This window comes from Dromiciops gliroides, chromosome 5 (assembly GCF_019393635.1).
Source record: "Dromiciops gliroides isolate mDroGli1 chromosome 5, mDroGli1.pri, whole genome shotgun sequence".
NCBI classification, from domain to species: domain Eukaryota; kingdom Metazoa; phylum Chordata; class Mammalia; order Microbiotheria; family Microbiotheriidae; genus Dromiciops; species Dromiciops gliroides.
In genome coordinates, this window is record NC_057865.1 from 294273817 (window position 1) to 294295487 (window position 21671).

The 21671-nt window shown below is 48.6% G+C and overlaps 1 protein-coding gene across 1 annotated transcript in view; it reads left to right on the forward strand.

Moving 5' to 3' along the window:
• EFCAB6 (EF-hand calcium binding domain 6) overlaps positions 1–21671 on the forward strand; it is a 168313-nt gene that overhangs the window by 47376 nt on the left and 99266 nt on the right. Inside the window, exons 7-8 of the mRNA XM_043967890.1 lie at positions 14273–14409; positions 21113–21225. Coding sequence (XP_043823825.1) covers positions 14273–14409; positions 21113–21225 — 250 coding nt within the window. The remainder of the gene's footprint in view (positions 1–14272; positions 14410–21112; positions 21226–21671) is intronic.

The following is a 21671-nucleotide window of genomic DNA, read 5'->3' on the forward strand; positions in this document are numbered from 1 at the left end:
GGTTGGTTCGTTCCTTCAGTCGTTCAATACTGTACTTGGAAGGGATTATGGGAAAAGATAGTGGAGGTTTCGTGCTTGCCCTCAGGGGGCTGAGAATCTGGCCGGAGAGCCCTGAGTCCAGGACTCCAATGCATCTGGGATCTCATCCAGGCTTTCCTATGCCTGCCTGTGCTGGGCAGCTCTCCTCTCCTGCCTTCCCTAGAGTGAGTACAGGAGTTCTGGCAGCCTTCCTTCATTCCTCTTTATGTCTTGTGGAGGCCAAAGGCCCAGCCCCCTCCCCCTTTTCCCTGGTCATACATTTCCTTAATGACAGGTTTTACGTTGCTTCCTTGGCACATGTGCTCTACAAAGGTCAGCAGTCATCTCATATTCTCCAGACAGAGCCACTATGCCAGGCATGGGCTCTTCCCCTCCCCACCTTTTTCAACTCTTCTTTTGTGTATTGGCTTTCCCCTTAGAATGTAAGCTCCTGGAGGGCATGGGCAGGATTGTCTTGGAGGGGGACATAAATCCCCCAGGCATAGTCCAGTGCCCGGCAAATAGCCACTGGTTGACTGCCCGTTTGCCAGAGAAACAACAGAGGAAGGTGCATCCATTAGCCCACAGACTATGGAAGAGCAGGACAGCACACTTGTCATGGCTTTTCACTTTGAGAGTTGGGATTTTGTCTCATTCTTTGTCTTTGTACTGCTAGGGCTTAGCACGGTACCTGACACAAAGTGGTGGTGGTTAATAATAATAAATAATAACAATAATAAAATAATCATCACTAGCACTTATAAAGCCCTACAGATGAGGAAATGGAGGCAAGTGACTTGCTCAGGGTCATAGGACTAGGAATTGAGGCTGAATTAGAACTTGAGTCTTTCCTGACTGGAGGCCCAGTATTTTACTCACTGCCCTACTTAATAGGTGCTTAATAAATGCTTGTTGAGGGATCAGTAAACATTTTTGAGCGCCCCCCCCCACATGTGTATATTCATTTGTTTATAAAGATCCACACAGAGTTCTTCCAGGTTATTGTGACGTGGTTTTCAAAGGAAGATGCCTCAGAAATTGCACGGACCCCATGGAGGAAGTCCCTTGATGACTGCACTCTAAAATCAGCTGCTTATGTTCTCTCCCCATGCACCGATGATGAAATTGGGGTGGCTGTGGAAATGGGGAGAGGGAGTTTGCATCCTCCCGGTTATTCTCTCAAAGCCTCCTTCCTTTCAATGTGCTGGTTGGTGGATCGTGTGTCCACAGGGGCCGGACGGGGGGCTCCCAGGGCCTCTCAGTGGTGCTTGGCCCCTGCTCCGGAGACCTCTGGTCTGGACAATAAGGGTTGGAGGAGTCAGAGACAGGCTTGTGAAGGACTTTGGGCCTGGCCTGTGACATCTTGAAGGATTCATGTCAGCAGATGTGTAGTGGGCGCTTTCTTTATAGCCCCAGAGGACTGTGGGAGACCCTGGGGTGGACCTTGGGAGGAAATGGACAATGGTGGCATGCCCTGGGCAGCCAAGGTTGGGCTTCCATCTGCATCCATGTGAGAGCTTCAATCAAATAGAGTCCATCTGTGTAGACGCACGGGGTGAGCACAGCCTGGCACATTCAAGGATTTTAAAGAATATAGTGGCCCCTGCCCTCAAAGAACTTACAGGCGAGGGGATCCAAGGCTCACACGGAGAAGTCGATTCAGGGTAAATGGAGGAGAGAAGGAACACCAGCCACTGAGGGGTTCAGGTAGATGGACAAAGGCCCTCTCACCTGGCCCAGAATGGTGATTCTGAAAGGGAGTGTGTTTCCCTTATACAGGACAGCTTGTGCAAATGCCTGGAGGTGGGAGGTGGATTGCTGAATCTGGGAAACGGCTGGTTTGGCTGGAGAATGGGTTGTGTGAAGAGCCGCCACATGAATAAATTCTGGAGAGATGAGCAAGAGCCCCTCTGGGGGAGGAAGCCACAGCCCGGTCTGGCTCTAGAGCCTAGATGTGGGATGGGGGATGTCTGACACCCACGTGAAAGGGGCAGACCCAAGTCGGTCCTCAGAGCCTTTAGGGACCAGCTGGCACCTTCTTCGGTCACTGGGATTATTAGGTGTGCAAGGCCAAGGGAGGCCCCCAGAGGTAATTAAAGACAGAGGGAGGCCCTTCCGAAGCAACAGATATCCGTGGTCTCTAGGGACAGGGCTTGAGTGCTGAGTCTGCAACAATGGTGGCTGAGCCATGAGCAAACATTTATCGAGCCCTGGCCTGGGTGAGGCCAGAAGTCAGACAGTCTCTGCCCAGTCCAGTGTGCAGACAGTAAGTGGACACGCTGTGATGGAGGCAGGGAGGAGGCAGTAGCTGCCGGGGGTGGGGGATGACGACGACAGGAGAGACATCTAAGCTGAGTATTGAAGGAAAGGAAAGATTCTAAGAGATGCAGGAGGAAGGACGTTCCAGGGAAAGAAGGTCTGATGGGACTGTGGCACGCATGGAGGGGAATAGTGGGTAATAAACCTCGGGTGCCAAGTGGAGGAGTCTGTTAAATAGGAGAGGGAGGCCCTGGAGGTGATGGGGTTACTTAGGAGAATCACGGGGGCAGCAGGGTGCAGGGTGGGTGAGTGGGCAGCAGCGAGGACCTGCATCAGGGTGCTGGATCGGGGGGGGGGGGGGGAGAGAAGGGACAGATGCCAGAGACGCTGTGGAGAGAGAAACAAGATGTGGCACCTGAATGTGTGAGAGGAGGAGTTTGGGGTCCGGGAGGACTTGGAGGTCATGCCCTGGGGTGACTGGTGGCATCTTCAACAGAAAGTGGGAAGTTTGGAAGAGGGGAGGCTTTGGGGGAAAGAGCAAACGTCATCCATGCCAGGCAGAGCTTGGGAGCTTGTCAGATGTCCAGTTGGAAACACCCAATAAGAGACTGATCCAGATTTACTGGGGAGCTCAGTATGAGCAAAAAGAAAGGATGGGCAGGATGGGGATTTCGAGCTATAGAAGATGAGGGTCTGGGCAAAGCTGTAGAGGTGGGAATGTTGAGGAGACCACAGAGCCTAGTTGGGAGCAGGGCCTCTGTTTGCCTTCCTACAAAGTACCTGACACATAGGAGGTATCTGTAAATACAAAGTACCTGACACATAGTAGATATTTGTAAATACTGGTTTGAGGGGAAACACATTTCAAAAGGGAGGGTGATCAGAGCTGTTTCGTCTGTAAAGTGGGTGTACTTATTCTTGCCCCTTTTGCTTCAGAAACTTCTTGTGAGGTTAGATGAAATGTGAAAACCCTCTGGTCATTCTGGAAGGGTGTCTCTCTCAAAACATCTGTTTGAAACAGAACGCCAGGCTTGCCCAATTAAACTGACAGTTGGAAATAGGTCAACTAGAAGGAATTATGGCTATGTGGTGTAGCAAGTCAATTTATGAAAATTGCTGTATCAGTTTTTTCCAATTGGGTTGGAGGATCCAGGATAAATTACAGAATAATAGAATGTTAGAGCTGGGAGGGGCCTCAGAACAGGAAATGTCATGACTGAGAAGGGCCTGAAAGTAGGGAAGGTCAGAGCTGGGAGGGGCCTTAGAACAGGGGATGTCAGGGCTGGGAGGAGCCTTAGAACAGGGGATGTCAGGGCTGGGGGGGAGCCTTAGAACAGGGGATGTCAGGGCTGGGAGGAGCCTTAGAACAGGGGATGTCAGAGCTGGGAGGAACCTTAGAACAAGGGATGTCAGGGCTGGGAGGAGCCTTAGGATATAGTACAAAGAATTTTGGAGTTGGAAAGGACTGCAGAAATCTCCTAATCTGCCCACTTTATTAAAAGATGTGGAAAGTCTGGCTCAGACTGAGGACATGGCTGCAAGTTCTTTTGCTCTCAGGATTCTTCCCTAGTTACCACGTGCAACATCTCTTCTGTCCCATTGATCATTCCAATTGTTCTTCTCTGAATATTTTTTACTTGCTTGTCTAGCTAGGTAGCACAGCAAATAGAGGGCTGGGTCTGGCATCAAGAAGACCTGAGTTCAAATCCAGCCTGAGTCACTTACTAGCACTATGACTCTGGTCAAGTCTTTCTTCCTCAGTTTTCTCATCTGGAGAATGGGAATCCTGATGGCCCTTCCTTCCCAGGACCGTGGTGAGGTTCAAATGAATGGTATTTGTGGGGTGCTTTGTCAGCCTTCGGAGGCCAAAGAACTGCTGCCTGTTCTCACTCCTGTTGTTCGTCACCATGTACGGGCAGGCTGAAGGGGCGTGGTCTGTCAGGGAATGAGAACGTCTCTTCATGCGAGGCTACTTAAGCATGACCCGGTCCATCCTGGCTGTGGGTCCTTGATTCCTTTGTAAGAAGATGGTCTGAATGAGCCGCTCGTTCTGGGCGATGGATGGGGAAGCCCTTGGCGGTGACCTTGGGCCATATTGGGAGTGCTGGTGAAACGGCTCCTCAGCGGTGACGGACTCTGTGCTCTGGGAGAGTCTTCGAGGAGGGTGGAGGCTGCGTGGGACGTTCCTACAGGTGGGAGGAAGGTCTTTAGAAGTTCTCACTTTGTCAGGGCTCTCCCATTTCCCTCCAAGGTCGCATCCTGCCCCACAAAGCATGCCGGGTCATTCATTGGTTCCATATTCTTGGGTGGAAGGATTGTGACCATCCGGGGTGAGAGCTACGACCGGAGCAAGAAGCACAGAAAATGCATCGCTGTGCCTCTGTTTACCTGGCCCTCCCGAGGCTAAAAGGCCTTTCTTCTTTGCAGCTGTTGTTGATGCCCACAAATAAATGGAAAATGTGCTTTGAACAGTCACGACGACCCCAAATCTAGAGCTGGCAGAGACTTTGGGGCCTTTGAGTCCAACCCTCTCGTTGTACAGATGGGGAAACTGAGCCCCAGAGAGGTTAAAGGGACTTTAGTAGCATCCTTAGGGTCACAGACTTAGAGCTAGAGGGAGAGTCAAAAGCCGTTTGGTCCAATGGCCTCATTTTATAAATGAGGAAACTGCTAGAAAAATAAAGAGGCTTGCTCAAGGTCACATGGGAAATGAATAGCAAGGCCAGGATTTGAACACAGACCCAGGGCTTCACATAGTGCCTGGCTCATGGTAGGTGCTTAATAAGTATTTATTGATTGATGGATGGTGATCCTCTGCCTCCCAGTCCTGGGCTCTTTCATGCCAAAGGCTCCTGGGCCGTAAAAGCCAAGAGCTTCCTTCTTACACAAGTGGGCTCATTCTGGAGTCTTCTGATTACTCTTGAGACCACAAGAGCTGTGTAAGTCACCCTCGGCACACCAGGGCAGGGGAGAGTCTTATTGTCCTCTGTTGTGCTCACATCTCACCTCAAGTCATGTATGATTCCAGGCACCACAGTGAGAGACTGACAAGCTGGAACAGGACCAGGGAGGGCACCAAATGTCCCTTCAACAATATTGGGCCCTTGATCCTGGAGAAGAAATGGTTGAGGGTGATGCTTGGAGGAGCAAAGGGAATTTGGCCGGGCCGAGATGACTGAGTTGGGACTAATGGGCAGAAGATAGAGGGAAGCAGAGTTGGCTCTACCTAAGGAGGCGTTTCCTAGTTATGTTTGTTAGAAAATGGAATGTGTTGCTTGGGTTCCTCCACCTCAGCCCAAACCCCACTTCGGCAGGAGGTCTTTCCCCACCCATCTACTCCGGATGTGTTTTGTATGTGCGTGGTAGTTGCCATGGGTCTCCACCCCCCAGAACGTGGGTTCCTGGAAGGTAGGCTCGGTTTCTTTGCCCTTCTTTGTCTCCCCAGGGCTCGACACATCCATGGCCCTTTGGGGCTGTGGATGGTGGAGTCCAAGCAGAGGGCAGACGGGTCACTGGGGATGGAGTTCAGGCTTCATGTGGGAGTCCCCCTGGATCCCCTCCGCACTGCTTCCACTTCTCAGATTCTCTGAAAAGCAGTAGTTGTTGCTGCTGCCACCTCCATCTTTGTTCTAGTTCAGAGTCAGCCCTAGCCCCTGGAAGGCTTGGAGCTTGGGCAGGGATGGGCCTGGGGCAGGACCTCCTCTCCTTCCTCTCCTCCATCCCTACCACTGCCCCCCAATTCAGGTCATCCCCATGGTTGCAACAGCCCACTAGAAAGTCTCCTTCCCCACCCATTCCCAATCCCCACCATTCTGTTGTTTCCAGTCACTTTCCATGCTCTCCTCTGAGCACACCCTGGCTTGACCACCTTCCATGGTCTTTGCTAGCTACAGAATGCCCTAGCATCCAAGGAGCTTCCATTCTAGCAAGGGGAGAGAACACAAGTAGGGAAGAGGAGTTCTGGTCTGAGTTATAGACTGGGGATGGGGGCGCCTGTCTTAAGGGCTGCTGACTGAAGCCACCCTGGGCTTGATCAAAGCAAGAGGTGGAAGGGGTTGGGGTGGGGAGGGTCCCCTGACAGATGGGACAGGCGGCAAGATACTCCTAGTGGACGGGATTGATCAGGCAATGATTCTGTGACTCCAGTGATGTCTGGATTTGCTTTTCTAGAAGTATTTGAAGTCCAGGTAGCAAAAATTTCAAAGAAACAAAGCCATTGCCTTGGCCTTTTGGTGACAGCCTGAGAATGGAGTCACACTTGGAGGCCCCCTCAAAGTGGCAGTGGCTGGGAGGAACTTTTCCTGAGGTTCTTGTTCCCTGTCGTCTCCCTCCCCCGACGTGTCCCCTGTTTGCAAGTTTGTGTTGATGGGGTTCTGAATGCAGTCTAATTTTTCCCGATCTGGTTGGTCCCATCTCTGCCAGCTGGTGAATAGGAAATGTTCACTGTAGGGAGCCAGCGCTGGGCAGAGTGTAAACAGATGGAATCAATATAAAGTGACAAGTCAGACTGCGCTGCTGAGAATACGAGGCCGCTCTCCCCACATCGCCGTCACGATGCTTACTCGGTTCCAGTTCATTTAATCCTGAATAGTCTTCATCGCGGCGCAGCTGTGTTTTTCTCTCATTTTTTTTCTCTCTCTTTCTTCTGGGTTGATAATGACAATTTCAAAGAAAAACTTTAATTAAAGATTTTATACAAAATCGCCAAAAGTAGAATAATAAGGAAAATGAGCATTGATGCGTTTATTGTAAGAGGATCCTTCTTCATGGTTCCATGGGGGAAGGCTGGGGGGGTGGGATTTGTCCCTGTAAACGTAAAGGGATTTAGTAGATGGGAAAGCAAGTTACGTTTGCTCCATTGGCAGCAGGGCGCCAGGAGGGCTTCCATTTGGCAGAGGAGGCCACCTCTCTCTGAGCAAGGCAGGGCTTAGCCCAGTCGCAAACAGCAATGGCCTTTCCAGGTCCCTGGTTGGATTCATCAGGGAATCCCCAACGTTACCTGGTTAGGGTCACACATGACAGCCCCCTTCAGACCGTCTGGTCCAACCCCAAAGGAATCCTCACTCTGCCCGAAGACCCCCAAGAAGGGAACTTGGAGGTGCTAGTCCTCTTCCTTTACTTTGGGACATCTCTAAGGGTCAGGAAGTTTTCCCTTTGATCAAGTCTTATTTGGCTTCTCTGAAACTTTCCCTTATTGCCCCTGGGGGCAGACCTCCAGGTGAAGACCCATTCAGATCACTGAAAGCCGCTATCCTCTTTCCCTTGAGCCTTCTCTTCTCCATACCCAGTTCTTCCTGCGTCTCTTTGTATGACAAAGACTCGAGGGTCTTCACCATCTCAGGGTCATTCATCCTTCCTGCCATGCCCTCCTGTCCACCTAGCCATCCAGGCACTCGATGTAGCCCCGAGGCTGTCCTGATGGGTGAGGGAGCACAAGCACATATAACCAATACTTATCTATCTGTCTGGTCCCAAGCCATGCTTCCTCCCGCTGCTAATTAATCAAACAGCAAGCCAAGTCAGCAGACATTAAGTGCCTACAATGTTCTGGAGAAACCAATATAAAGAATGAAAACAACCCACGCCCAAGGAGCTGACTACATTGCCACATAGATGAGGGCACACAGAATAAATAGAAAGAGAACAAAACGTGTAAACACAAAGGTGCTAAATGTGCGGGAGACAGGGAGGGCACCCGCAGGAAACGCTGCATGTAGAAGATGGCACTGGGCTGCATCTTGCCAACACCTCTGCTGGTGCTCGTACCATGTGCTCTTCTGTTCCCCGAATCCCACCTCTTGCTTTGGGAACTGTCATCTGGTCAACACTCCCATCACATCTGGGAAGGGTGTGTGATGGTTTCTCCTCCATGTCACTCATGATCCCGGGGCCTCTCCAGCCACCAAACCCTTTCCTGGCCACTCCCCTCCAGATGTTGCCTCCCATTTGAGAATGTAAAGTCCTTTGTATCCCTGGTGTTTGACACATTCTTTTTTTCCGGGTGGGGGAGGGGAGTGGAGTAAAAGCATGGGAAATCCACCGATCCTGCCTGTCCCTGTGTGAGGACTCCTTTCACCACTGCAGGGAAGCCATGGAGGTGACTCCCTAGAGCTTTAATTCCAGGTCACCCATTGGACACTTCAGGCTGGGTGTCATAGAGACACGTCTAAAACAGAACTCATTGTCTCTCTCCCCAAACACTTTGCTCTTCCAAACTTGTCTCCTTTTAGTGAAAGCCTCCCTGCCCTTTTGGTCTCCCCGTGTGTGACTTCAGCCTTATCCAGGACCAATCAGTGGCCAAATCATCCCCACATGTATCCTACTCCCCTTGTTCAGGGTCCTTCATTGCTGCAGCCACCATGGATTTCAGACCCTGGTCAGCTCACACCTAGATTACTGCAGCAGCCTTCTGATTGGTCTCCCTGCTGGGTGGGTGTCTGCCAAAGTGTTTTCTGTAAGTGCAGCCTGAACATGGGACTCCCCTCCTCAGCCATCCTGAGTGGCTTCCAGTAACAGCCTTCCTCCAGCCCCTGGACCCAGGGGCTTTCTCTCTGTCCGTGATTTCCTATTTATCCTGTACCCAGCCTGCTTTACATCTTTCTATTGGCACGTTGTCTCCTCCATCGGATGGTAAGCTCCTTGAAGACAGGGACTATCTTCTGTTTGGCACATAGTCGGTGTTCAATCAATACTTGGTGATTGCTTGTTGATGTAGATAGCTTAGGTTTAGAGAGAGCACTAAGAGGCTAAGTGACTTGTCCAGGCTCACAGAGCCAAGATATGCCATAGGCAAGATTCGAACCCAGGTCTTTCCGGCTTCAATTCCAGCTTTCTATTTATCTTGTCATGCTATCTTTCACTACTTTCTGGCATTTAACAGATGTCTAATAAATGTTGGTTGAATTGAATTGTTGAAATTACACGTGTCTTGGCCTGACATTCAAGAAGACTATTCATAATCTGGGTCTAGGTGATCTTTTTTTTTTTTTGGTGAGGCAATTGGGGTTAAGTGACTTGCCCAGGGTCACACAGCTAGTAAGTGTCAAGTGTCTGAGGCTGAATTTGAACTCAGGTCCTCCTGAATCCAGGGTCAGTGCTCTATCCACTGCGCCACCTCGCTGCCCCCTCTATTCTATTCTTTATGGACAATTTTCCTGCATGGTTTCTTGCAGGGTGGCACCCAAGTGTTCTTTTTCACGCTGTTTTTCTGGAAGTGCTACAACCCTTAGAGTGTGACCTTGCCTCTTACTTTCAGATTCCCTCTTAACGCTTTGTCCATGTCTCTCTTGATTTTGCTCAATGCCTTTTCCTTCTGCCTCTGGCTTTTTGTGTTCTGTCCCCCTTTTCACTGAGTTCCAAACCTGCTGTTATGACCTGCATCTCTGTCTCTTTGTCTGATTTCACTCACCTCTAGTTGTGATGATTCCTTCCTCCAGAGTGACAGCTTTGGTCTTTAGTTCTGGGATGATTGTCCCAAGTCATTCCGAAGGTTCCTAGAACTGTCCCATTGTCATGGCATGGAACCCTGTAGAATGTTGGGAATGCCGGAACCAGGGGAGATAGAGCTCCTCCACCTGTCCAGCTCACCTTCCTCCCCAATGACCACATGACCACTGCTTTCTAAACTTCATATCTGGGGTTCGTTCTTGTGAACAACAGGTAGACTGCACGAGAGGCAAGGAGATGGTCATTCCCGTCACCTCCCCTTGGACCCATTCCTGGACTCACTTTGGGCTCTCTTGGCTCATCTTCACTTCTTCCTGATCCAATCCAGTTCACTACCTCACTTCTTGGCCATCACTACATCATTCTGTCTTGCCTGACCTCTGCTCTGCCATGAGCTCCCCTTTATGTTGGCCTTTCCCCATTAAAGTATTTGTCTGTCATTGTCTCTGTCTTCTGTCTATACTTAACTATCCTCCTCCTCCTCCTCTCTCTCTTTCTCCTTTCTCTTCCTCCTCCCATCACCATCTCTATCTCTCTCATTCTCTCAGCTTTAAGAATTCCTTTTGGCAGTTTCATTAAGTTACTTTTCCTCTTTGTCAATATTGTCTTTGTTCCATCTGGGGGCAGTTTTCTTTTTGGTATATTTGAGGGTGGTGTCAAGGTGGCAGGTGGGGAACTGTGACATAGGTTATTTTCTCCTTCACTATCTTCCCAGAATTCCTCCATGACATGTTTTTGATTAAGCAGAGATTGATGTCATTGGTTACTATTTCCCTTTCTAGATAGTCACAAGTCATCCCTTTAATAATATGTTCTCTACACATTAGAATATAGAGAATACATTCTCTCCAGTCTTCCAAAGGTCAGGAACAATGGCTTGACCTATAACGTTTGCAATTCTTTCAGGAGGTAGGGTGGTAGTTTGACCGGCCCAAGTTCACCTATGGTAGCTAGCTGTTTTCTTACTTTCTTCATATTTACTTTGGATTTAATTTTTTTTAGCCTTTTTTGTTCTGTTCTTTAAAGTGCAAAGAACATCCTCCTTAACAGATAAAAGCATAGGGACTGGACCAGTAATGCCATTGGCATAGAGAAATTCCAGATGAGGAAAGTCCCTTGATCAATGCAGGTCAGCACCTTATCTGCAATGGCTAGTCCTAGAGAATTGCCTGAGGCTCTGAGAAGGTAAGCGACTTACCCATGGTCACACAGTCAGTGTGCGTCAGAGGCAGTTCTTGAACTTGTCTCTCTATCCCCTTTGCCCCATTGTCCCTCTGGAAGAGAAAACATGAGCAAGATTAAAGGGGGAGGGGGCAGCTAGTTGGCGAAGTGGATAAAGCACTGACCCTGGATTCAGGAGTTCCTGAGTGCAAATCCGGCCTCAGACACTTGACACTTACTAGCTGTGTGACCTTGGGCAAGTCACTTAACCCCCATTGCCCCGCAAAAAAAACCAAAAAACCAAAAACAAACAAACAAACAAAAAAAAGAGATTAAAGGGCGATTGGTCTACCTCTTCTTTTATCTCTTTGTCCCCTTGATTCTGAGCCACAGCCTCCATCCCCCAATATAACCACCCTGCCTCTTTTCTTTTGCATTCCTTGTTAGCACCCTACTCTCTTACCTCCACACCTTTGCTTAGGTTCTTTAGTGGACCTACAATGCCCTCCTTCCCTCTGTCTCCTGAATTCCTACCTGTTGTTTAAAGTCCAACTCAGGCGCCTCCTTTCTGATGAAGTCTTTCCTGATCTTTGTCCTCTTCTCCTGTCAGGAACAACTTTCCCTCTCAGAGCTCACAGGGCATATTGTATTGTAATTTTCTATTGTCATTACACTCTTTTTTGTGTATAACACTCTTTATAATTCTGTATATTATAGTTATCTGTGCTGTTGTCTTATCCCCTTTCTGGGCTTGTGTCCCATGCAGAGAAGGGCCGGTGCCACTTTGGCCCTTGGCACCCCCGCCCCTGCTCCAGCACGTGGGACAACTCTGTGCAAATTAGGGGAGCATGATAAATACTCACCATTGGCTGTGCTCTTCCCAGGGTGCTTGCTCTGACTGACCTGCGGAGCTGGATGGAATTCCCTCCTTCTCTCTGCCTGTTGCAATCCTTGTTTGCTTTTTGGGTCCAGCCGGTCCATGGATCCATCCCTGATTCCTCCATCCGATGGGACAAGGGTTTACTGAGTGCCTGTGGTGTACAAGGTGCCGCATTCTCCTCATCTAGATCCCTTTGTGCAGGTCTTTCCGTTGCTTTTATCACCTTCTATTGTGCCTCCCACTTCTATCCTGCTCATTAGAATGTAAGTTCCTGGAGCGCAGGAACAAGCTGATTTTCTGTTTTGCCTCACCCACCCATGCTTTGTCTTCTCCTGCAGATTTCTCCACTTCTGAAATGACAGGTGGCTAGAAGGCCCAGTCAGGTTGGTGGGGATTACAGGAGCCTCTGTGGTCTCTTGCTTCCTCTGTTTCATCTCATCTCCTGCCTAGGCCCAGGGTTGGGTCAGGCTCTTACCCTCTGCAGCTGTCATACTGTCAGGCTGACACAAGCCAGGAGACTTAGAGACCAACCTGGGGTGGATGCTCCACCAAATCCCATACTCCAGGAGAGGAATACCGATAAGAGTAGAGGTAGACAGGGTAAAGTAGCGAGGTTAGTCCCTCCAGTATCCTGGAAGCTGAAGGCTGTTCAACACCTTGGAGGGCAAAGCAACAATCTTGTGGAATCCACAAGATAATTCTCTTCCTTTTGAGAATACAGTTATCTGTAAAGGAAGCCAAATTTCCACACTGACCATGTCCCAAAATGTCCCATTCTGTACCCTCAATGCATTGCCCCTCTGCCAGCAGGTGGGTAGCCTGCTTCAACCTGTGTCCCCAGATGTGGCTGGTCATTGCATTGAACAGAATTGTCTTGGTTCTGCTCACTCTTCACTTTGTGTCAGTTCACACAAGTCCTCCTAGGTTTCTCTTTCATCATTTCTTACAGCACAGTAGTATTCCATCCCATTGATATATTGGAAACACTTAAGAACTCTGATGAACACCTGCCATGCTTCTAGAGCATGAATGATGAGGTCGTCGAGTCACCGGGAGAGAGAACGGATCAAGATGTACTGGACACGGCCAGTATGGTGGCTTGTTTAGAATGGAGAACACGATGCCTGCAGCATAGGCTCCCTCATAGGGTGGTTTGGGAGGCTCAAGGAATGATGGGAAAAGATTCACCCACTGCAAATGTCTGTAAAGTGCCAATTTTTATCTGCCTGCCTATCCAGCCATCTCTTTCTCATCTCTATCTGTCCATTTTCACCTCTCTCTCTCTCTCTCTCACACACACACACACACACACACACACACACACGCACAGAGGTGTACAGAATTCCCACAAAAACCTGCTCTATAACATCATCTAGAGAGTTGTCAGGTTTCTACCTGCCATGCCCCATGTGTCCTCTTTATTATTATTATTTCTGTGTAGATCTCCCCCAGCAGCTAGTAAAGTGCATTGTATGTGGTAGGTGCTACATATATATTCACTGGAATTAATGGATGACCGACTGACTGAATGAATGTCCTCAACCATCTAAGTTAAAAACCCTTCACAGAGAGGGGGCACAGCAGCTATTCCTCTTAGACATTTCTAGCTACGTGGCCTTGGACAATGCCTCACTTTCCTCCTCTGTAAAATGAGAGAATTTGGACTCATTGACCACTTGGGTTCTTCGAATTGATCTTCTTATGATCCTCTGATGGAAAGAATGTTAGGACAGTGGCCTAACGATGGTCAGGTGACCTGGGCACTTGTTCCTTCTATCTGTGAACTTGAGCAAGGTGGCCTGATATTTGAGCCTCGATGTTGTGTCCCATAAAACCTCTAGGTATCCCTCATATGTGAGACATGAGATGATCTGAAGACTGTTGGGAGAGTGAATCCTAAGCATGTGTGGGAAGTCCTTCAGCACCCCTAAAGTGACACCGAAGTAGAAATGGTTCCCATGATGCTCTTGTTCAGTGCACAGCACAAATGGGCTGCTGTTATTTAGCACACACTCATGCCCGTGAAAAATTGCTATTTACCAAAATTGAAATACTTTAAAGTTTCAATTAGCAGGAAAGGTTTTTCATGCATCTCTAAAAGCTACTGAATTGTAGATGAAACGTATTGCTTTACATCAAAAGGAGGTTTTTTTTTTTAAACTCACCAATACCTTTTACCGAGAAAATTGTCTCGAAAACATTGACTAAATGCAATAGACACATTAAAAAATAAGACGGAGGGGGCAGCTAGGTGGCGCAGTGGATAAAGCACCAGCCCTGGATTCAGGAGGACCTGAGTTCAACTGTGACCTCAGACACTTGACACTAGCTGTGTGACCCTGGGCAAGTCACTTAACCCCCATTGCCCCGCAAAACAAACAAACAAAAAATAATACGGACCCCCACCCAGCGCATTCCCTCGTGGCAGCTTTTGTTTGTGACCTTCGGGCTTTGGGATCTCGGCTTTGGTCTCGTTTCTGAAATTTTCCCTAATCCTTTGACCCCTAGATTTTCAAGAATATCAAAGGTGTCACCAAGGCCTTTAAGCTCTTTGATTGCACTCAGTCTGGCCAGATTCATCCCAACGGGCTGAGACAAGTCCTGGAGAACTACTGCTTCAAGATGAGGGATGACGAATTTGAGAAGTAAGTGCGACTGCGGAGGTGAACCGGCCGGCCAAGGCCAGGGGCGTGGGGGGTGGGGAGCGGGGTGCGGAGCGGGGTGCGGCGGGGACTCGCGCTGAACTCGCGGGGCCATCTTCCGACGACACGGCCCAGCACCTCGAAGCACGCGTCTACGTTCGAGACTGGCCCTCCCCGGGCATTTGTCTGGGCTACACGTGTCTCTCCATGAAGTCTCCGAAATGATCGCTAATGTCTCTGCCGTGGCTTCCGCCAATTCCTTAAATTCCCCCGGGCGCTAGTCTTCTGGCCCGCAGATCTGAGCGAATCCCGTTTATTTAAGTAATCCATCACCGATCTTCGCCCCCCCCCCCTTCCTGCCTGGCTTCCTGCCGTAGGTCCCCTGCGTTTTGTGCTCACAGTTGACTTTTCCCATGAAGCCCAGGGTGAAGAAAAGAACGTACAATTTCAGTGTTTCCAGTGTCAGCCGAGCCAGCAGGCTTGCTAGCCTCGATGATCGAGGAACCCATCAGTCAGCGCGCATTTATCAAGCACCTACTATGTGCCAGGCTCCCTTAAGTTTCCTTTGATCGAGGTTTTGTTAGGGGGTGAGGGAGGAGCAGGGAGGCAGGACTCTTCTCAGTGGTAGCACGCTGTGGAAGACTGCTCTGGCTTCCCAGTCAGAATACCTGGATTTGAGTTCTGACTCTGCTCCCTTTACTACCTGCATGACCATAAGCAACAACTGAATCTTTCTGGCTGGCTCTCAGTTTCCTCCCATAGAGGCCCATTCGTGTGGACTTGTGATGTGAGGCCGTTTTCCGATCTGTAGCCCATAAGTGTAATGGGTGGATGAATGCTGCAAACTCTTGTCAGCCGCTCTTCTGCCCCTCACAGTGAGGGCACCCGTTTGGCCCAGTAGCATCGGGACCACGATGGAAGTGTGGAATCTTGAGTCAGAAGCTACGTGTTTGGAGGTCGAGGCTTTTGTGATCTCGGACGAAAACTCCCAGCAGGCCGGTCTCTGATGTGGTCTCCAACACCCCTTCATTTTCCAGGAACACTTAGGTGGACATGCCCCCATCCTGGCTCTCGAGTTAGAGGATGTGGGGACCCTTGCTCCTGCATGATCTTGGACGCAGCTCTTCCCTCTCCTAGGCCTCAGTTTCTTCGCTGGTAAAATGAAGGGACTGGCCTCTCTACCTGACCCTGGAGGTCAGGATCCTGGCCCTCAGTCTGCTCATCTGTCCAAGGAGAGGGTGGGACTAGGTTGGCCTGTGAAGTTCCTTACAGCTCCTCAGCTTATCTGAGTTCCTGCCCTCCCTTTCATGTTGAAAATGCATTCTTGAAAATTATTTTTTTAAAATGTTGCTATCATCTCCCAAAGACTCCCAGCCCAACAGAATCTCCTCCTAAAACAAAGAACTAGCGGCAAGAAAAACAAATTGACAGATTGATCATCCCATCTGTGTGGCCACAATCCCCTGGAGACTCGGTTTCCTCAAGGGGCTGGACAGAATGAGGGGTCCAGACAGAGATTAAATCACATGCCCCAGAGTTTGGGAGCAAGGTTCAGAAAGGCTCACAGGTCACAGAGCCAGAGAGCAGGGGGATCAGAGCCTGAGCCTGGGCCCTTTGACCCCTTCTCCAATCTGGAAACTGAGGATTTTTTCACTAGGAGGCTTGTGCTGGCCAGCTGCATGGCAAGATACACATACACACATACTTGTATATATGTATTAGACATGTAGATATGTATACATGTGTACGTGTCTATGTTCATACATGTGCGTGCACACACATGCACACATATACATATGCACATATAGGCAGGTATGTATATATGTACACACCTCCTTGATCCCTCAGCAGGTTCCTTCAACCCTCTTCTCTTTACAAGATGACATGGTAGATATTTTAATTTCTGTATCTATTTGGGCTGGGAAAGTGTCTAGGACAAGACCCAAACACAACAAGTTAAATCCTGTGCTTATGATGCCCAGGATGTGGGTGGGAGGTGGGTTGAAGAAGTCCCCTCCCCTCAGGCAGTCAAAGCTCCCAGGTGCTGGCTAGACGATAAACCTGGTGCTTGGTACTGTGGTCCCAGACCTGGGCAGCCGATAACTACTGTTTCAACATTCCTAAGTAATGAATAATAAAGAACATCAGCCATTTTTACAGGAGTTTTTTAAAGCTGAAAAACAATGCCGTTTGTCTGATCCAACTTCAGAAGCTTAGCATAATGGACTGACTTTTCCAGCAAGAGAAAAACAGAGCATCAAAAGCAGAATCTTTCTTAATTTGATTTAAGGCTTTTCTTGTTGAATCTCAAGAAAATACTATCTTCCTGGGACGCCTTTACATTCATCTTGTTGTCTTTTTAGTTACTTAACAAGAAACACCATGAATTTTGAATTCCTTTCTTTGTACCATTACTTCCTATTTAATGTCAGTATTCATAGACTCACAGAATGTCAGAACTGAAAGGGACCTTTGAGCATGAAACACTGAATGGAAGGCAGCTGGGAGGGGACCTGAGAAGAGAGGATGTCAAAGCCTGGGGTTGGGGTGGGCTGGAGAGGCTTTGAAAAACTGACCGGCACAGATGGGAGGGCCATGAAGCATTGAATGTCTTCGGGGAAGAGGACTTTAGAATACATGGTGTCAGAGCTGGGATGGACTTTGGAGGATGGAACGTCAGGGCTGGGAGAAACCTTAAACGATGGAATGTCAGAATTCAAAGGAACCTTATCACACACAGACACAAGTTGACATCAGAATTGGAAGAGAATTCAAAACAGAAAATATTGGAACTGGAGGAGCCCTAGAACAAGGAACCTGAGATCTTAGAACAGAGAATGTCAGAGATGGAAGGGGCCTTAAAATGCAGAACCCTGAATGTCAGAGCAGGGAGGAATGTTAGACTATAGACTAATCGGAGCTTGAACTTGATTGCTGGAAAAATTCTAGACTGTGTTAGTAAAAGGATGGTTAATGAACATTTAGAAAAGGAAGCAGCGATCTCAAAGAGCCAGCCTGGCTTCATTAAGAACAGGTTATTCTGAACTTACTTCATTCCTTTTTTGACAGGGTCACTAGATAGGGGGTGGGTCAGGGGAATGCTGTGGATACAGTTCACCTAGATTTCAGCAAAGCATTTGACAAAATCTCCCATGGCAGGTAGCTTTGTGCACCTGATGGAGAGATATGGGCTAGACAACAGTGCAGCTAATTGGATTTGGAACTGGTTGAGTCATTGGTTTGTAGGAGTTGTGGCCTGTGAGAGGTTCCTGGGGCTCTTGTGTATTCCTTGGCTGAATACTCTACCTCTTGCAATCCAGGACTTGGAGTACAGCCAGAAGGGATCTGAGCAGAGACGGTGTGTCCTGTGGATTCAGCAGTGGCTCAGTTACCGTGGCATAGGTAACTATGAGGAGACATCTTCCTCATCATAATAGGTGAGGCCCTCAAGGCCAGGAGGGGAAGGCCACAGTTCAAAGATAATCTAGTTTATAACTTGTTTTTTTCTGAAAACAATCTGAGGGTTTTAGTGGCTCCAAGCTCCATTTGAGTTAACTGTGTGATAAAGTTGCCAAGAGCGCCAGTGCATTGTCAGACTGCATTCAGAGGACCAGAAGGATCAGGGAGGCCTGCACTCCCTGCTCTGCTTGGCCTCTTGGAGTCCCAGCAGGTGAGTCCCCCTCCCTGTGCGTGCTCCCTCCCCCCATCATGTAAAGTAGTCCTAATCAGTCTGAAAAGTGGGTGACATTGACTAAACATTGGCCGCGTTTGAAATGGAGGCTGATGCAACTTTCACATCTGGTAGCTCTTCTCTCCCAAGATTATTTTTCTGGGCGGAACAATAGGAGCACTCCTTCCGAGGGGTGGGGGGGGGGGGAATAAAGTAGGTGTTTAAATGAATAAATGACATGACTATTGGTGGGGTTTAGAAAACAGAAAAATAACAAATACTCCAAGTGATAATTACTCCATTTTTAGAAAGCAGCAACAAATGTAGGTAATTTTAGAATCCAACACATACGGAGATAACGATGTGACGGGAACACTTAGGATGCTTCCATTTCGCTGCAAATGTCGAAAAAAGATGGGCATGGCGGAGGGAGCTTCCCACTCGGCAGGTTTGAACAAAAAGGTGAACCCTTTAAAAGAAAAACAAACTCATCTGCCACAGTGACTTTCCCATCGTTTCTCTGATATTTTAAGACTTCTCATAATCATTGAGCATCTTCACCATTCCTGAAAACGATTTTCTCTGAATTTCCAAAGAACAGGGCACTGCCCCGCCCAAATCTTGTGTTGTGTTTTTCCTACGTGTGATCCGCAAATTCGAATTCCGCAAACATTTATGGAGCACCTGAATCCGAATCCTGAATTGCTAGCTGTATGACCCTGGACAAGTCCCTTCTCTGGGCCTCAGTCTCCTCTTCTGTAAAATAAGGGGTTTGACAAGGAAAACTGAGGTCTGTGAATCCAATTAACTCTTGTATAAAGCACGGCACTGGGCAATAAGAGCGGAGATGGGGGTATGGAGAGATGTCAGCAGACATTAAGATGAAACCTGTGAGGGTATCGTGTAATGGAAAGAAGACATCTTCTGGAATGCCTTCTCGGACATTTCCTCATGGGGGAGCCTGGGCAAGGCACTTTCTCTCTGAGCTCAGTTTCCTATTTCCCAGTCTCCCAAGGTGACTGGAAGGAAAGCCTGGTATACCTATGAAGGGTCACATGTCTCCCCTGATAGAATGCACACTCCCTGAGGGTAAGGACTATTTCAGGTTTGTCTTGATACCTCCGGCTCCTAGCCTGGTGTCTGGCTGGTAGAGTAAAGGCTTATTAAATGCGTGTCACATAAAATGGGAAATGTGGGAGAATTGTGACAAGGATCAGACTCATGATTTTTTCTATTCTCCTCTCTTCCCCCAGTCAAAATGTAACAAAACCAGATTCTCCCCTGCTAGATGGAAGATACTGAATTAAATCCAGCAAATACTTAGGCAGAAGAACCCTGGGTTAAATTCTTGGGGAAGCACAAAGTTTTGTTAAGACACAAGAAGCTTACTTACAGTCTAGATTGATGATGGCACTATGATGATAAGTGGATTAGGGATTGCCCGGCGATCAAGGAAGGCTTCCTGTAAGAGGAAGCATTGGTATTAAAGAGGATGCTTTAAAGAATGGGTCAGAATTATCACATTATAAAAGGGGAAAGTGAACTTCCTAGGTCCAGGGAAGAGCCGGTAAAAGGCACGGAGCGGGGAAAGCTCAAGAGAAATACCCAGCCTGTTGGACGGGCTGTCTTCCTAATTCTCTTCCCTTTTTTTTTTTTTTTTTTTTGCGAGGCAATTGGGGTTAAGTGACTTGCCCAGGATCACACAGCTAGTAAGTGTTAAGTGTCTGAGACCAGATTTGAACTCAGGTCCTCCTGACTCCAGGGCTGGTGCTCTACCCACTGTGCCGCCTAGCTGACCCATTCTCTTCCCTTTTTATCCCATCTCTCATTCCTGTCCTTGTTTGCTCAGTTCTGATCAAACAGGAAAGAAGTTACCGATCTCTAGGTGTAGGAGCACAGGTATTCATTTAGCACATGCAGAGATGTTGATTGCTCCATTGATTCTCAGTGCTTTCATCCCTGAAATGACTAAACTTATTTCTTCCTAATAAATATCTCCGACTCTCTGCAGGTTTAAAGTTAGACTTTTTCCGGCTTTCTTCACACCACAATGACCAAGGAGTGGTCAGTTTGTGGTCATAAGGAAAGAAAGAGCCTGTGAGACAGGACAGGGGGTCCCAGCTCTGCCACTAACCCTCTGGGTGACCTTGGGGAAGTCACTTTCCTTGACTCTTTCCCCAACTATAAAATTAGATGACGGCACTTGCTGATCTTGGAAAGGCCAGCCCTTCATGTGGGTATTTGGTCTTCAGAATTCCATCCAGATCACCCTCAGAAAGGGAAAAGGGTGCAAAAAGTATAGACGGGGAGCTCCCGTGCATGATGGAGACCTTATCGTTCAGAGGCTTTGAGGGATCCCGCAGAAAGAGGAGAGGTGGTGAGTTTTCTGACATTGGAGCTGTCCAGGCAGAGGCTGAATGACCAGTGGGGATGTTGGAGGAGAAGGAGTGCCCAACTGGACTGGAGGGCCCTTCCACCTCAGGGGACCTGGAATTGCAAGTCTCCTGGGATGCTTTTTTTTTTTTTTTGGCGGGGCAGTGAGGGTTAAGTGACTTGCCCAGGGTCACACAGCTAGTAAGTGTCAAGTGTCCGAGGTTGGATTTGAACTCAGGTCCCCCTGAACCCAGGGTCGGTGCTTTATCCACTGCATCACCTAGCTGCCTCGCGAACAGTTTTTAAAAAAACAACTGGGGGGCAGCTAGGTGGCGCAGTGGATAGAGCACCGGCCCTGGAGTCAGGAGTACCTGAGTTCAAATCCGGCCTCGGACACTTAACACTTACTGGCTGTGTGACCCTGGGCAAGTCACTTAACCCCAATTGCCTCACTTAAAAAAACAAACAAAAACAAAACAAAACAAAACAAAAAAAACAACTGGATCTATAGTTTCATCAGTCTGAGGAGCCCATAGTGAGGAAACTCTCTCCTAATAAAGATCAGCCTCTTCCAAGGCTGGGATTCTGGGGAGTTACCTGGGGCACCCCCTCTTTTGGAGGCTCTTTCCTGCCTTGGCCACCTGGGCACCCCTTGTTTTTCAGGCTCTGGAATCGCTACAGCATTGGGAAGGACGCTGCTCTGGACTACAATGCATTCCTGAAGAACCTGGCCATGAACATTAACCTGAACCAGAAGTACAGCATGAACAGTAAAGGTGGGTTCTGGGCTTTTAGAACCCCAGGGGGAGGCCAGGCCAAAGGAGGCAGGACCTGGGCAAGAGCAGTTCACCTTCATCAGACACCGGCAAAGCGACCACTCTGGGTAGCACGTCGTCAATTCAGATGTAGTGGGGTGGTGGGCTGTGGGCTCTCCTTGTCATTGGAAAGGGGTGTCCACCCTGCTGAAGATAAAGGTCCTGGGAACTCTAAGTCCTAGGTGAGGCTCTGAGAGAAGTCAGATGTTGTCATGCCCTCAGGAACCTGCCACTGAATAAGGAAAGTTAGGACAGGAACACACATATGATGCAGATTGGACCACGGTAAATGTATAAGGATTGGGTCAAGTCAAGTCAACAAGCACATTTAAGTACCTACTATGTGCCAAGCATTGTGCTAAGTGCCGGGGCTACAAAGAAAAGCAAAAAATAGTTGCTTCCCTCAA